This window comes from Heloderma suspectum, chromosome 10 (genome assembly GCF_057233095.1).
Source record: "Heloderma suspectum isolate Gila_16-S chromosome 10, 16-S_ref, whole genome shotgun sequence".
In the NCBI taxonomy this organism is placed as follows: domain Eukaryota; kingdom Metazoa; phylum Chordata; class Lepidosauria; order Squamata; family Helodermatidae; genus Heloderma; species Heloderma suspectum.
In genome coordinates this window covers 11,482,717-11,495,688 of record NC_139467.1, presented here as the reverse complement: position 1 = coordinate 11,495,688, position 12,972 = coordinate 11,482,717, and the positions used below count along the sequence as shown (strand labels likewise).

General features: G+C 48.6%; 1 protein-coding gene across 5 annotated transcripts in view; it reads right to left on the bottom strand.

The window, feature by feature from the left end:
- LOC146337687 (guanylate-binding protein 1-like) overlaps positions 1 to 9,851 on the bottom strand; it is a 28,447-nt gene extending 18,596 nt beyond the window's left edge. The window contains exons 1-5 of one of the 5 annotated variants that reach the window (XR_014785055.1): positions 9,453 to 9,846; positions 7,238 to 7,401; positions 7,037 to 7,146; positions 3,838 to 3,950; positions 1,550 to 1,737 (exon numbers count right to left, since the gene is read on the bottom strand). Coding sequence is in view for 3 of the 5 variants with exons in the window: in XM_084815121.1 (XP_084671247.1) it covers positions 1,550 to 1,737; positions 3,838 to 3,950; positions 7,037 to 7,146; positions 7,238 to 7,400 (574 nt within the window). In the remaining 2 variants the exon portion in view is untranslated. Of the gene's footprint in view, positions 1 to 1,549; positions 1,738 to 3,837; positions 3,951 to 7,036; positions 7,147 to 7,237; positions 7,402 to 9,452 lie in introns of all 5 variants that reach the window. The other 4 variants (XR_014785056.1, XM_084815121.1, XM_084815119.1 and 1 more) reach the window with 4 other exon arrangements.
- Positions 9,852 to 12,972: the final 3,121 nt, after the last annotated feature.

The window sequence follows — 12,972 nt, the reverse complement described above, 5'->3', positions numbered from 1 at the left end:
ATGCAGCCATGTTAAATTGGCTTATTGGCTTTTTGCCTCTTCCACTGAGGATCTGTAGGCCAGGAATGGACAACCAGTGGCCCTCCCGATGTTTTGGCGAACAACTCCCAGCATCCCTCACCATTTGTTATGCTGGCTAGGGCTGATGGGAGCTGTAGGCCAAAATATCGTGATGGTCACAAGTTGCCCACCACTGCTATAGGGTGAGATTTTCATCCCTGGCTGCAGTGGTAAGAGTGTCTGTGCAACACTACATGGGGCCAATCGTGAGTACAAACTTTGATAGTGGGAAGAAATGCAGGGACAGTAATCTTGCAGCAAGCAGGAAAAACTGAACTGGTTCCTCTCTAAAGATTTACAACACAATCCCAAGCATGTTCACTTAGGACACAATCCTATTAGACAGAAAAAAGTCCTATAACTCCCAGCATTCCCCAGCCAGTTGTAGCACATTTTTCTGTCTAAACATGCCTTGGATTGCGCCCTTAGATGTGGTTCATATAACTGATTCAGAAGATATTGGTTTAACTGACTCTCTTCCTCATCATAAACATCTTAAGACTCATATAGAGAGCTTTGGCTATTGGGCAGTATAGAAATTAATAGTAATAATTGAATTACATTCAATTAGAATGTAAGCCCTTTGGGGAGGGCCTATTTTGAAGTGTTCTGTGCAGTGTCAGCTTTCTTTTGTCAACAATTATTATTAGAAGTGAGTTCCGCTGGTTTCAATAAAATATTTCCATATAAGCATCTTTAGGAGTGTGGCTTGGGAGGCCATACCTCTGTTGTTGTTTTTAAAAAATGTTTCTGGCCCTCATAACTGAGCATAAGCTTGGAGAAGAAAACTCAGGTAGCATTGGCTGAAGGCTCAGAAATGGGAGAGGCTGGGAAACCCCCAATTCAAACTGCACATCAGCTGATGAATTCGTAGGGTGGCTTTAGGCAAGCCACTCTCTTGAGCTCATCCCCAACATCTGTAAATAAATATTTGCTTCTATTTCCACATACTTCTATTGGCACATTCACCCATACCTATCTCCCTACTCCTCTTGCGCCCCAAGAATTCCAAATTCCACAGACACTGAAACATTTGATTCAGCAGAGATTATGCCAAATTAACCCATTCTTGCCCAAGCACATGCATTTGCTCTTTGCACAATGCATTCTCCATGTAGAATCTCAGGTGGTTTGGGTTCAGTGTTTTGGTTTCCTGGGCGCAGAACATGAACAGCCTGGCCCACAGCCGGGAAAGAAGGACTCGTGTGGGTGCCTGCCCACCTCTGATTGGCCAGAGACAAAAGGGAGATCCAGATGGAGGGCTCCTGGCACTAACACTTAGAAAGAACTGTGCAGCTATCCCATCTTTCTCTCCTTGACGGATTCTCTGTATTGAGTATAAAGACGGAAGGGATGCTGGGAAAACACCACAGGGCCACAAGTGGAAGACGTCGTCATCTGGACCCCCCATACAATTCTGTGAATAATCCAGGGGAACCTCACAGTGAAAGGCTGATCTCTGGAAGCTGCCTAGCTTATGGAAGCACACCTGCCACATGAGGGAGGAGAATATCCATGTTGTTGTTTGTGGCTTGGAGTATCTCTTCCCAAACAGAGTCGGAGGCCACATCACGGAGGCACCAAACAAAATCCGGCAGGACACTGCTAAGCAAGAAGCTGTTCTCCAGAGGACAATCTTCAAGGATGTGCACCTTGTTAGCCAGCTCTGTCACGCATCTAAGGGGATGCTAGTAAAGGAAATACAGCAGCAACATTGCCAGGAGGTGGGTCTTTATAGCATCCCTCAAAGACTTTGGACGAGAGAGGAATGAACTAAAAGAACTGAAACCCAACCTGCTCTGTTTTGCACAACGATTTCACCTGACTCATGTCCCCCAGCAAAGGTTGCCATCTCTGTTGACCAAAAAAAAAAACCTGGCACCTCTGAGCATGTGCAGAGTGTCTGTTCACTGAGCAGAACAGGTTTCTCTAGAATCTATCCTTAGGGCACAGTACTTCTGAAAATATATCTTTGATCGTATGGAAAAAGCTCCCTCTCAATTCCAAGATACAAGCTACCCTTTAAAAAGGGGGGGGGATCTTTTAAAGTGAAAGACATGCATGTGAGTGTGTGTGTGTGTATGGGAGGGGATATACTGTGTCTGCCTTTACAGTCTCCTAGTCTGGCAACTGGCCAGGGAGATGAAACTGTGATCAAGCTGGTAAAGTTCTGGCCTGGTGGCAAACCATCAAATCTGGAATTGTTATAACATTCTATGGCTAAAGATGAAGAAATCCAGGATGGTCCAAAGGTTCTGAGCCAATCTTAAACAACTAACGTTGTGATCCAATAATAGATAGCCTTCCTAGAAAATGTAGCTTTGTTACGCCCCGATTCAGATGAACTCTTGTAGCTCATCTATGCACACAGGTGCAACACTCCATCTAAGAAAGCACATTTTATTGAACAGAGATCATTAAGTCTTTACCAGCCCACTGTTGTTGTTTTCCTTTGGGCCTTGCTGAGCCTAAGCTGCTTGCTCTCCTGCCATGCTCATTAAAAGGAAAAATCAGGGCTGGAATGAACAGGTGCAGTATGACCAATGCTAGCAGATGGGAAGGAGATTCACCTTCATTGCTGCTCTTTCCTTTTACTGCAGCAAGTCTCCTCTAGAGGAGATGAGGGAGCCAGCTGTGAGACATCTAGCCCGATAGGAACTCCCACCCACTCTGAACTGTACTCAGCCAGGCGGCTGTGGCCCCTTGGAGTGTGGCAAGACCAGCATCAGTAATGTGGATGATCTTCATCGGGAGTTTTGCTTGTTAATTTTGATTTTGCTCAGTGCATGTTTTGTGGAAACATTGAATTTCTTTATTTTTTTAATTGTTTTTGCATATGATTATTTTATTCATGTAACAAATTGCTTTTTACTTTTAAATGTCGTATTTTGAGAAGTTAATATCTATGGCGAACCACTCTGAGTACAGTTTACTGTAGAAAAGCAGCATATAAATATACTAAATAAAATAAATCGACACTCCTTTCCCTTTGTTTAAAAAGGGATCAAGGCACTCATGCCTCAGCATGCTTTGCTTACTTTAAGATACAAAGCCCTGATTTTAATATGCTTTCACCTGCACCCCTAAGGGTGTGATCCTATGCATATTCAGATAGAAAAAAGTCTGACTTTTCTTCTGTCTAAACATGCATAGGATTGCGCCCTATGTGTGTTTACTCAGAGGTAAGTCTCGTTGTGTTCAATGGGGCTTATTCCCAGGTCAGCAGGCATAGAATTGCAGCTTTGCAAAGCCATAGTGCCCATGGAACCTACCGTCTGGACCGTACACACAGCAGAATGAGGTGCTACAATGAAATGAAAGTCAGGCTGCAGGTGGGTCCCATTTTCGAATGCTCCCTGACTAGTAAACACCTTGCACACTAAAAACCAGAACAGCAGGCAAACAGCTGAGCTAGAACCTTTCACCCATGTCTTTTAGCTTTCTATGTCCAGGGAGTTTTTTAAAAACACACAGAAGAATGTTGAAAAGCAGAACCAGCACAGTCCATTCTATCCCCACTTTCTCCCACCCATGTAGATAAGGCCTAGGAGAACTTGCAAACTGACACTTGCCAGCTGTTAACTAGCGACTCTGACACCTCCTTTGCTGTCCGGTGGACCTTCTTGCTTTGTGATCCCAAGCTTTGTGGCAGCCCCAAAACGTTCCTGAAGAGATTCACACGGATCCTGATCGACCACATATATCCCTGCAATTGGCAGGGCTGTTGACAAAACAGCTGCGTTGGTGGTGAACAGGTAGATGAACTAGTAAGGATACATCAACCGGTCAAGCTCCTTCTGTGGCTCTCTGTCACATTTGGTGTTATAGAGGAAGATGCTGCAGAGCAGCGCATCCAAGCAGAAGAGCCTGGAGAAGGCCGCTTCCTCATCCTGCAACAGCAACAGAGGAACCCCATGAGCCGGAAGCAGCGGGGACAGACCACTATGTCAGGAGCGCCCTGGTGGCCTCTTTCAGTCTACTCCAATAGCTAACTCAAGACACAGACAAAAGGATTCTTTTCAAAGCTTTAATCCTTTTACAACTTAACAACTCTTTCAGATGCTATTCACCAGCGACTAAGCAAGGAACAGCAGAGTAGCCTATGCTTCAGGTTAGGCAGTTGGTCCCCGTTTGAAGGAGAATTACAGGAAGACCCTGAATTTATGGGCTAGGGAGAGTCCTCCCTCTCTCCCTCGGGATGCGACCACTGCTTGCGCGCCAAACGAGCGGAACGCCTCCTTTCCACACCCTCCAGCTGTCGTCGCTCCCGGCGTCGGCATCAAGCGTCCAGCAAGCCCCCCTCCAGCGTTCTCTCACTGCCAGGGTCACTATCTATCCCAGGAATGCTGGCAGGAGGAATCTCTGCCAGCTGCTGTGCTTGTGAGAGATGAGTGTGCTCCTCTCCCACGGATTGCTGTTCCTCCTCAGAATCAGAACTGCTCTGGGGTTCTATCGGCTCAGTTTCCACCCTGACACACTAGTAGGCTTGGCCGTCTTTTTATCCAGTGCATGCAGCTGTGCCTTTATCACAGCTTGATCTGCAGATGATCATCTCCATGCCTTAAAGGTTCTGACCTGCTCACTTCTGCACAGTGAGCTGCTACTGAAGGCATGTGAGAGAGCCAGCGTGCTGTAGCCATTATAGCAGCTTTCCCCAACCTAGTGCCTCTCAAATGTTTTGGACTTCAATTCCCACCAGCCCCAGCCAGTATAGCCAATGGGCAGGAATGCTGGGAGTTGTCATCCAAAATATCTGGAGGGCACCAGGTTGGGTATTAAGCTGGGCCAGAGTGTTGGACTACAGAAACGCAAGCTCAAATTCCTCATTCAGCTATGAAGTTCAATGGGTGGCCTTGGACCAGTCACTCTCTCTTTCTCTCAGCCTAACCAATCTTGCAAGGTTGTTGTGAGGATAAAATGGTGGACCCAGAATGTTGCCTTGATCTCCTTGGAGGAATGGCAGGATATACATTAATTCAACAATAAAATAAAATTGAGAAGACAGGCGTGTTTTTGTTTTTATTTAGCAACCCTACTGGCAGTAGGAAGGAGTATCTTTCTTTAAGGTCTGCTGAAAAAGTACTAATTAAGCTCAGTGGATTTTGAGAAGACTCCTCATCAGGAAAACTTTGTTTTATACTCCAAATAGCAGAGGAAATATTTTCTTTTCTCTGAGAAATAGCAGAGGGGAGGGGGGATTCAGTGTACCTTTGAGCTCAGCTCTCCTATTTATTTCAATTTTGGTGACGCTGTCCTTTCTTCTTCAACTCTACCAGCAACCCTAATCTCACCAAATGCAGAATGAGTGCAGTTCTTCGTGGAGCTCATTTGCGGTGCAGGGTGGCAGCTCAAGCATCAAGTCCCTATAGTTTAGCCCATGCAGTCTCTGCCCATGCATGTGACGTACGGGGGCTAATATGATTATCAGTGCAAGCTGTAAAGTTAATACAGTCAACTTTCCAACTGGGTTGCCACCTTTGTGTGTGTGTGTATATGTGACAAAGTTTAATTTTTCTATAACAGGCAGGAATCAAGCAGGTGAAGCTTTTCATACAATCAGGACTATGCAGTGTGGCCTGCCAGGTATTTGACAATTCCATATTTTGTGTTTTACACTCCCAGGCAGGCAGCAAAGTCAGGAGGGGGGGGGTTGTTTTTTGAGTCCCTGACAAGTCATGATACCCTGTGCAAGGCTTATTAGCTCATAGGTTACACAGGTCTGTCTGATCACTACATCTCCATACCAGGAAAAGCTTCACCTGTCATTTTCTGCCTGTTACGCAGCTACAGAGCCTCTGTCCATCGAAAAAGAGAAAAGGCAGCTGCTCTATTCTGCACTAATGCTGAAGGGATATCCTACAGTGAGAAAACAAACCTGATTCCCCACCCCCCCAAAACATCCTGCTACAAATTTATCACATAATCCATGTACAAATTCACTACTGCACAAGTTAGCGATGACTGCAAATTTAGATGGCTTCTTTTAAAAAAAAAAACATACACAAGTTCATGGTGCACAAAACTATCAACGGCTATTTGTCATGACAGCTAAGTGAAGCCTTCATGTAAAGAGACAGTATACTTTTGAATACAGGTGCTGAGGAGCAGGAAGGAGGGAAACAGAAAGGGACGGCCAACACCTTCATGTCCTGCTTGAGCTTCCCAAAGCACCAGGCTGAATGTGTTCTAATCTAGAACAACCTTCCCTACTCTGTGTTCCTTCTAATGTTTTGGACTACAAGAGCCATCATCTCTGACCCCTGGCCATGCTGACTGGGGATGCTAGGAATTGTAGGCCAAAACAGCTAGAGGGGCCCAGGATGGGAAATGCTGATCTACAGGGACAAGTGTTATGTTGTCCCTCCATCACTCCAGTGCTGAAGAAGTTGCACTGGTTACCAGTTGTTTTCCGGGCCAAATTCAAGGTGTTGGTTTTGACCTTTAAAACCCTATATGGTTCCGGCCCAGCCTATCTTAAGGAGTGCCTCCAGCAGCACCAGACAGGCCGCTTAACAAGATCAGCCTCGGATGGCCTTCTCTCTGTCCCATCAGCCAGGACAGCTAGACTGGTGGGGACGAGGGAGAGGGCCTTTTCTGTAGTGGCCCCCACTCTGTGGAACTCCCTCCCTAGGGAACTTCGTCATGCCCCCTCTTTAATGAGCTTCTGTCGTGCATTAAAAACGTGGCTGTTCAGGCAGGCATTTGGGGTGGGTTAGGGTATTTTAGAAAATGTTTTTATTGTAGAATTTTATTGTTTTATTGTATGTTGTACATCGCCCAGAGTGGCTGGGTGACCAGCCAGATGGGCGATTAATAAATTAAATAATAAATAAATAAATAAATGTTTTTACAGAGCTACCGAAATCAGAAAGAGCTATTGAGAGTGCCTGAAATGCTGCCTGTCTAATTTCCGTATATTTTCCCATTTTAGAACGTTAATAGGGCCTAGATATCGTAAAATGAAGCACCATCTTACTTCCTCCATTTGCTCAGGGAGACCCTCGGTATCCAGCAGCACCAGGGTTTCATCTGGTTTGGTTGGGTGGGGCAGCCGCTGCATCCAAATTCCTGGAGTGTGGCCAAAGCCTGTGGACAGAGGGGGTGCAAGTGATGAAGGGGCGTTGCACACCCACGGAAGCAGGAAGGAAGACCCAAAGAGCGTGATGGGCGTACTCACCTTTCTTCTGCTCCACCAGCTGGTCCATGAGGAAGGACTTCCCAGTGCCCTTGGGCCCAAAGATGGCCACCACATGGAGTGGGCCAGTGACCTCTCTGAGCAAGGCCAAGGCTGCCGGGTTCACACGAAGCGACGGCTCCACCAGGCAGATGGGCTCCGTCATCCTGGTAGGTGAGCACGGAACAGCAGAGTGAAATAAGAGGGGCAGGATGGAGGGGCAGTCCTTGCTGACTGGCTGCTCATGCGTTCCTCAATTAATTACAGAACTACTTATAAAGGATTGTACAAAGCTGCCATTATTTTATTTATTACTAGCACATGGCTTGTCGTGGGTTGGAATAGCTCTTAGTCTGATACGGCGAAGCTTTTGGGGAATCTTTCACAGCTGTCAGAGTTGGGCACGTGGTGCCCACTTCATGTGGGTGAAGCCATGCCCACTGGCACCTCTAGGCACAGCCTCTGACATGGTGCAGCCCTACAGCGCCCGGAGGGGGGGGGGTCTATCCACAGGGATAGATGATATTACTGCAGGCTTCAGCCTGCTGCACGGCTGTGGGGAGGAAGAAGCTGCAGAACTCTGTCTGTCAGCCTACTCCCCTCGGTTTCAAACTGTCTCTACTGCAAAGCTAGGGGCTTGTTCAGGAATTCTTCCCCTGGCAACTGAAGATGTTACTTCAGGCTTCAACCACATGGACATATTTAAGGGCGCGATCCTTTCGAGATAGGCAGCTGCCTCCGAACTCAGAGGCGACCGCCTATCCTAAGCAGAGCAGGAGAAGCACAGAGGGGATCGTGCCCTCCGCACTTTCCCTGCCCTGCTTTTTTGGCTAGATAGCCAAGTGCGGCTGTCTAGCCGCGGGAGCGGGGAAGGAGGCTGCTGTATGACACATTGGATGTCGTACACACAGCCACGCCCTGCCCGCCCCAGAACGCCACCAGCCACGCCCCTTTTCAGCCCTCCATATTCTGGGAGGTCAGTTCCCGGAAAACGGCATATCCTATGGACGTCTAGCCGCTGTTTAGCAGCCGTAGGATTGCTCTCTACATTAATTAAAATTAATCAATATATTTGTAAACAGAATAACCCAGAGGTGCACATCCGTAGGGTCCTCCTAGTATGTATACCGCATTTCAAGTGTGTTACATTTCACGGCCTTGGCACTATGGTGCTGACTGATGGACAGACACACACATATCCATTGTTATTATTATTGAAAACATTTATATATTATAGATTGATTTCAGATTTGGGTGCATGCAGCTAGGCTGGCAGAAGCAGACTCCCCCTCCCCATCCCCTGCAACCCGATTTTTCAGCTGGAGATGGCAGCGATTGAACGTGGGGCTTTTTGCCCACAAAGCGGTGTTCTACCAGAGCTACAGGCCCTTCTCAATACCTGAAGGTACTTTACTGGTGTTGTCAAAACACATCCGAAGAAAATAACCTTACGGTTTCTGCCTGGCTGCCATACACAAGATCAGTCTTCCCCAACCAGGTGCCCTCCAGATATGTTTGACTACAGCTCCCATCAGCCCCAACTATTGCCAATGCTGGCTGAGGCTGATGGGAGTTGTGGTTGAAAACAATCTGGAGGGCACCAGCTTGGGGAAGGCAGCACAAAATCTTGTCTTCATATTTTCCATTCGTTAACCCACAATTGCCGCTATTCACAGATAATAACCTTACTAAAAGGAAAAGGCATTCTCTGAAAACGTTGGCAGAATCTGTCATTTACCACTGATTTTGCCTAACACGCTTTTAACCACGGGCTCGATTGTTTTTGCTGCAACAGACTAAGAAACCTGGGGGAAACCTCAACTCCTGTGTGCTTTTCATCCTTCAAACATCCTGCCACCTTCTCAGACCTACCCTGACATGACATCTCCCATCCCACACATTGCCGCAGGCAACCTGGTGTCCTCCAGACGTCTGGACTGCAACTCCTATAATCCCTGACCATCGCCCATGCTGCCTGGGGCTTATGGCAGCTGTAGCCCAAGCCATCTGTAGGCTATCGGTTTGCCTGTCCACGCTAAGCACCCTTCCCCACTGGCAGGGGAATTCCCTGCTAGGAAGCTCCCTTGCTGGGAAGTTCCCATACCCGCAGCCAGGCTCCGTTCTTGGCAAACGACAGTCCTTCCGTTCCCGTATCTCCCCCATGCGAACGTGCTAAAAACTCTGGAGTTCGGCTTATCAGCGCGTTATGCATGCTTACTCGGGAGGAAGCTTGTCGCGCTGACTTCACGGGACGGGACTTCTTAAGCGAGCAGACGGAGCCCTGGAACCGCAGCAGGCCGCGCTCTCCGCCCCTAATGAACTCCGACAGCGCGCTCGCCTGCACGCGCCCACGCGGCCCGCCCGCTGCACGCCAGGAGCGAAGGAAGCGGGGAGCGGGGCGCCCAGACCTGATCGGTGCGTAGCAGCCACGCCGCGCCGCGCCGGGGAGCTCTTCGGGGGACCACTGCAGCGGAGCGAGCCCCGTGAACGTCCCCCCGAAAGGCTGGAAAAGAGCCCCGCGAGGGAGAGGCGAGGAGCCGCTCTTGCTGCGGTTTCGCTTTCGCTTCGGCGGCGCAGCAGGAAGCTGTTTTGCTTCTAAGGGATCTGATCTCATCTCGCCCGTGCCAGGCGCGCCCCGCTTCCTTAGCGCTGGCCAGCGCCGGATCTGCTTGGCAGAGTCGTTTTTCCTGAGCGACTCTCTTCTCGCAAGCTCCCGCCTCCTTTCCCTTGCCGGCCTCCTAGCGAACCCGCGTCCAGAAAAGGACGGAGACGCAGCGCCCGGGAGCGACGCGACTTTCAGACGTTCTGATGACGCGAGGTGGCGGCCGCAGGCTTCGCCCCAGCCTACATTCGCGTCCGTTGGAACGTCTGAAGAGAGCCCCGGTACACTGAACTCGTCGGGACAGCATGAACCTGCTGTCGCGGTCCCTTCCCTTCCATGTGCTTTCAGTACAGCCAGGGGCGGCCGGTCCATATAGGTGAACTAGGTGGTCGCCGAGTTAAGTGCGGCGCAAAATTCGAGGGGGGAAATACAAATAAAATAACGAAGGTGTCATTATTTCAATTCCCGTGGGTGTGCAGAGGAAGTATGACCAAGGCGGTGGAGGTGGCGAGGGACGGACTAGGGATGGTGGGGCCGAGGGTGTCTCTACATTAAGCAAAAAAAACCCGCATCCTTTCCGGGGCTTTCTGCTTTCGCTTTCTTGGCATTAGGATGGGCTTTTTTAAGCAGCAGGCACGTGGTTTGAATCTAGGGAGGGCCTCGCTCCCTCCATGGCATGTGTGCAAAGGGGGTGGGCGAGGGGAGCCTTTCTTTGCACACATAACTTGTGCTGTACTGTTTCCTCCCGGCCCTGGGCACACTTACTTGGGAGTAAGCCCCACTGAAGTCAGTGGGACTTATTTCTGAGTAGACATGAGATCTCGCTGTAAGCCTGTAACCCTCAGCACCCTTACTTGGGAGTAAGCCCCACTGAACTGAATGGGGTGCTCTGAATCAACAGAGGTTGTTGATTCTGAGCTTGGTGGGATGAGGGATCAGATCTGTCTTCTTTCCTTGCAGGGAGGCATTTTACTCTCCCTCCAATCAGCAGTTGAGAGAGACATAGTTTCTCCTTGGCAAGTTCATGGTGCTAAGCTGGCATTTCACACTGCCGATAGGGCTCCATTAACTTTTATTACTAGTTTATCTCCAGTCTTTTTGAAAGCGGGATAAAGGGGAAAATGTGCACAAGGTGTCCTGGAAGCTGATGATGTCATGTAAAGGACCTGCAAAATTCCGTGACTGACGAGTCATGAGTGTGCAATAAATCGCTCGTGTAGAGACACTCTGAATTCTGGTACCATGATTCCTATTTTCCCCACTATTGAAATTTGCATTGTAAGCTCCTTGGGGCTGGGATCTGCTTTTTGCTTACGTTACTCTGGAAAGTATCCTCTGTGCACCTTGGGCCGTAGCTCAGTGGTAAAGCACTTGCTTTGCATGCCAAAGCTCCCAGGCTCAATCCCTGGTATCTCCAGTCTACATGAAACTCTGTAGAGCCACTGCCAGACAATACACACAACCCTGAGCTGGCAGAAGGCAACTGAGCTTCCTGTCTGCCAACTGAAAATAACCTTCCCAGCATCTGATGAAGTGGACTCCAGCCCATCATTCTGAGGGAAGGACCAAGCATCGGTGGTAGAGCCCCTGCTTTGCATGCAGAAAGTCCCAGGTTCAATCCCGGGCATCTCCAGGTAGGGCTGGAAAAGCACCCATGAAACTAGGGGGAGCTGCTTCCACTCAGTGGCAGTACTGGACTACCAAAGGCCTGACTCATAGGAATGTACGGACTGTGTAAAATCCACTTCTGTGTTTCGTGGATTGTCGGGCGCCTTTCATTCCGTTATCTGCCCACAGACAGATGCGATGTGGGGGGGGGGGTCATGCTGAAAAATACGGAAATATTCACACAAGTATTTACATAATTACCTCAGTACGTAACATTTAGTGTATTGTCCCCCATTCCATTCAATGTTTCCTCAGCAGAAACGTATTTTTCTACGGATTTATATGCGTAAATTTTGGAAAGTAAAAAAATCATCCGAAAGTCCACGGACTCCGCACAGCCCGAGGGGGGCGCTCCGCAGTAGATTTTGCAGGTCAGATTCTTAGAAATCCAAGCTCATTTTAAACTGCCTCGAATGTCTCCAGCATCCCTACTGACTCGGTATAAGGCAGCTTCCTATGTTCCAATGTTGTTAATCTGGGGACTGAATTATGTAACCTAGGTATGTATCTTTTCTGCTCTAGTCATCTTTCAGTCAAGTCAGAGTGGGGCTGGGAAGAGTGAATGTGATGGGTCATAGAGAAGCAGCAGCAGCAGCAGCAACCTCAGCAGCATCAATGGCTACTAGTCTTGATGGCTACCTCCAGCACCAGAGGCACTGAGCCTATGTACACCACTTACTGGGGAACATGGGTGGGAGGGCGCTGTTGCGCTCATGCCCTGCTTGTGGGTTCCTGGTCGACAGCTGGTTGGGCACTGTGTGAACAGAATGCTGGACTAGATGGACCCTTGGTCTGATCCAGCAGGGCTTTTCTGATGTTCTTAACGTTCTTATCTTTGTCTTCTGGTACATGGATGTAGTCTGATCACACTCCCTGTTGCCAACACTTCAGTCACACCTAGAAGGTATAATAGTTTACCTGTACTTCAGTTCGTAATAAAAATGATACAGCCTCATCCTTGTAGGGTTCTTTTCAGCAGGGCCGGCCCAAGACATTTGGCTGCCTGAGGCCAAGAACAAGAGGGTTCCCCCTCCTATCTCATCAGAAGACTGGCAGGTGAACCTGCCTTCAACTGATGATGGGACAGCATCCTTCATTGCGCCTGAAGACCACAGACTAACTTAGGGGACATGGAGCAGGATACATGGCACACAGGTCTCTCCTCCAACACCTAGCTGCCGCTTCCTAGCATCTGCTGCCTGAGGTGACCACACTTCACTCTGCCTAATGGTAGAGCCAGCCTTGATTTTCACTGGTGCAGAACTCAAAACTCAAAGGAATGTAGGCATTGTGTCCCAGAAGTTGAACAAAGTGGTCTTCTGCAGCCTCTGTTCATTTCAATAGGGCATGCACAGGAGAAGGTCCCTATGTATTGCAGTCCTGAAACTTTTAGATTGTTAGCCAATCTTATCTTTCAGGTAACCTTCCCTCAAGCCATTTAACGCTTTGTAAGTTAATGCCAGCACTT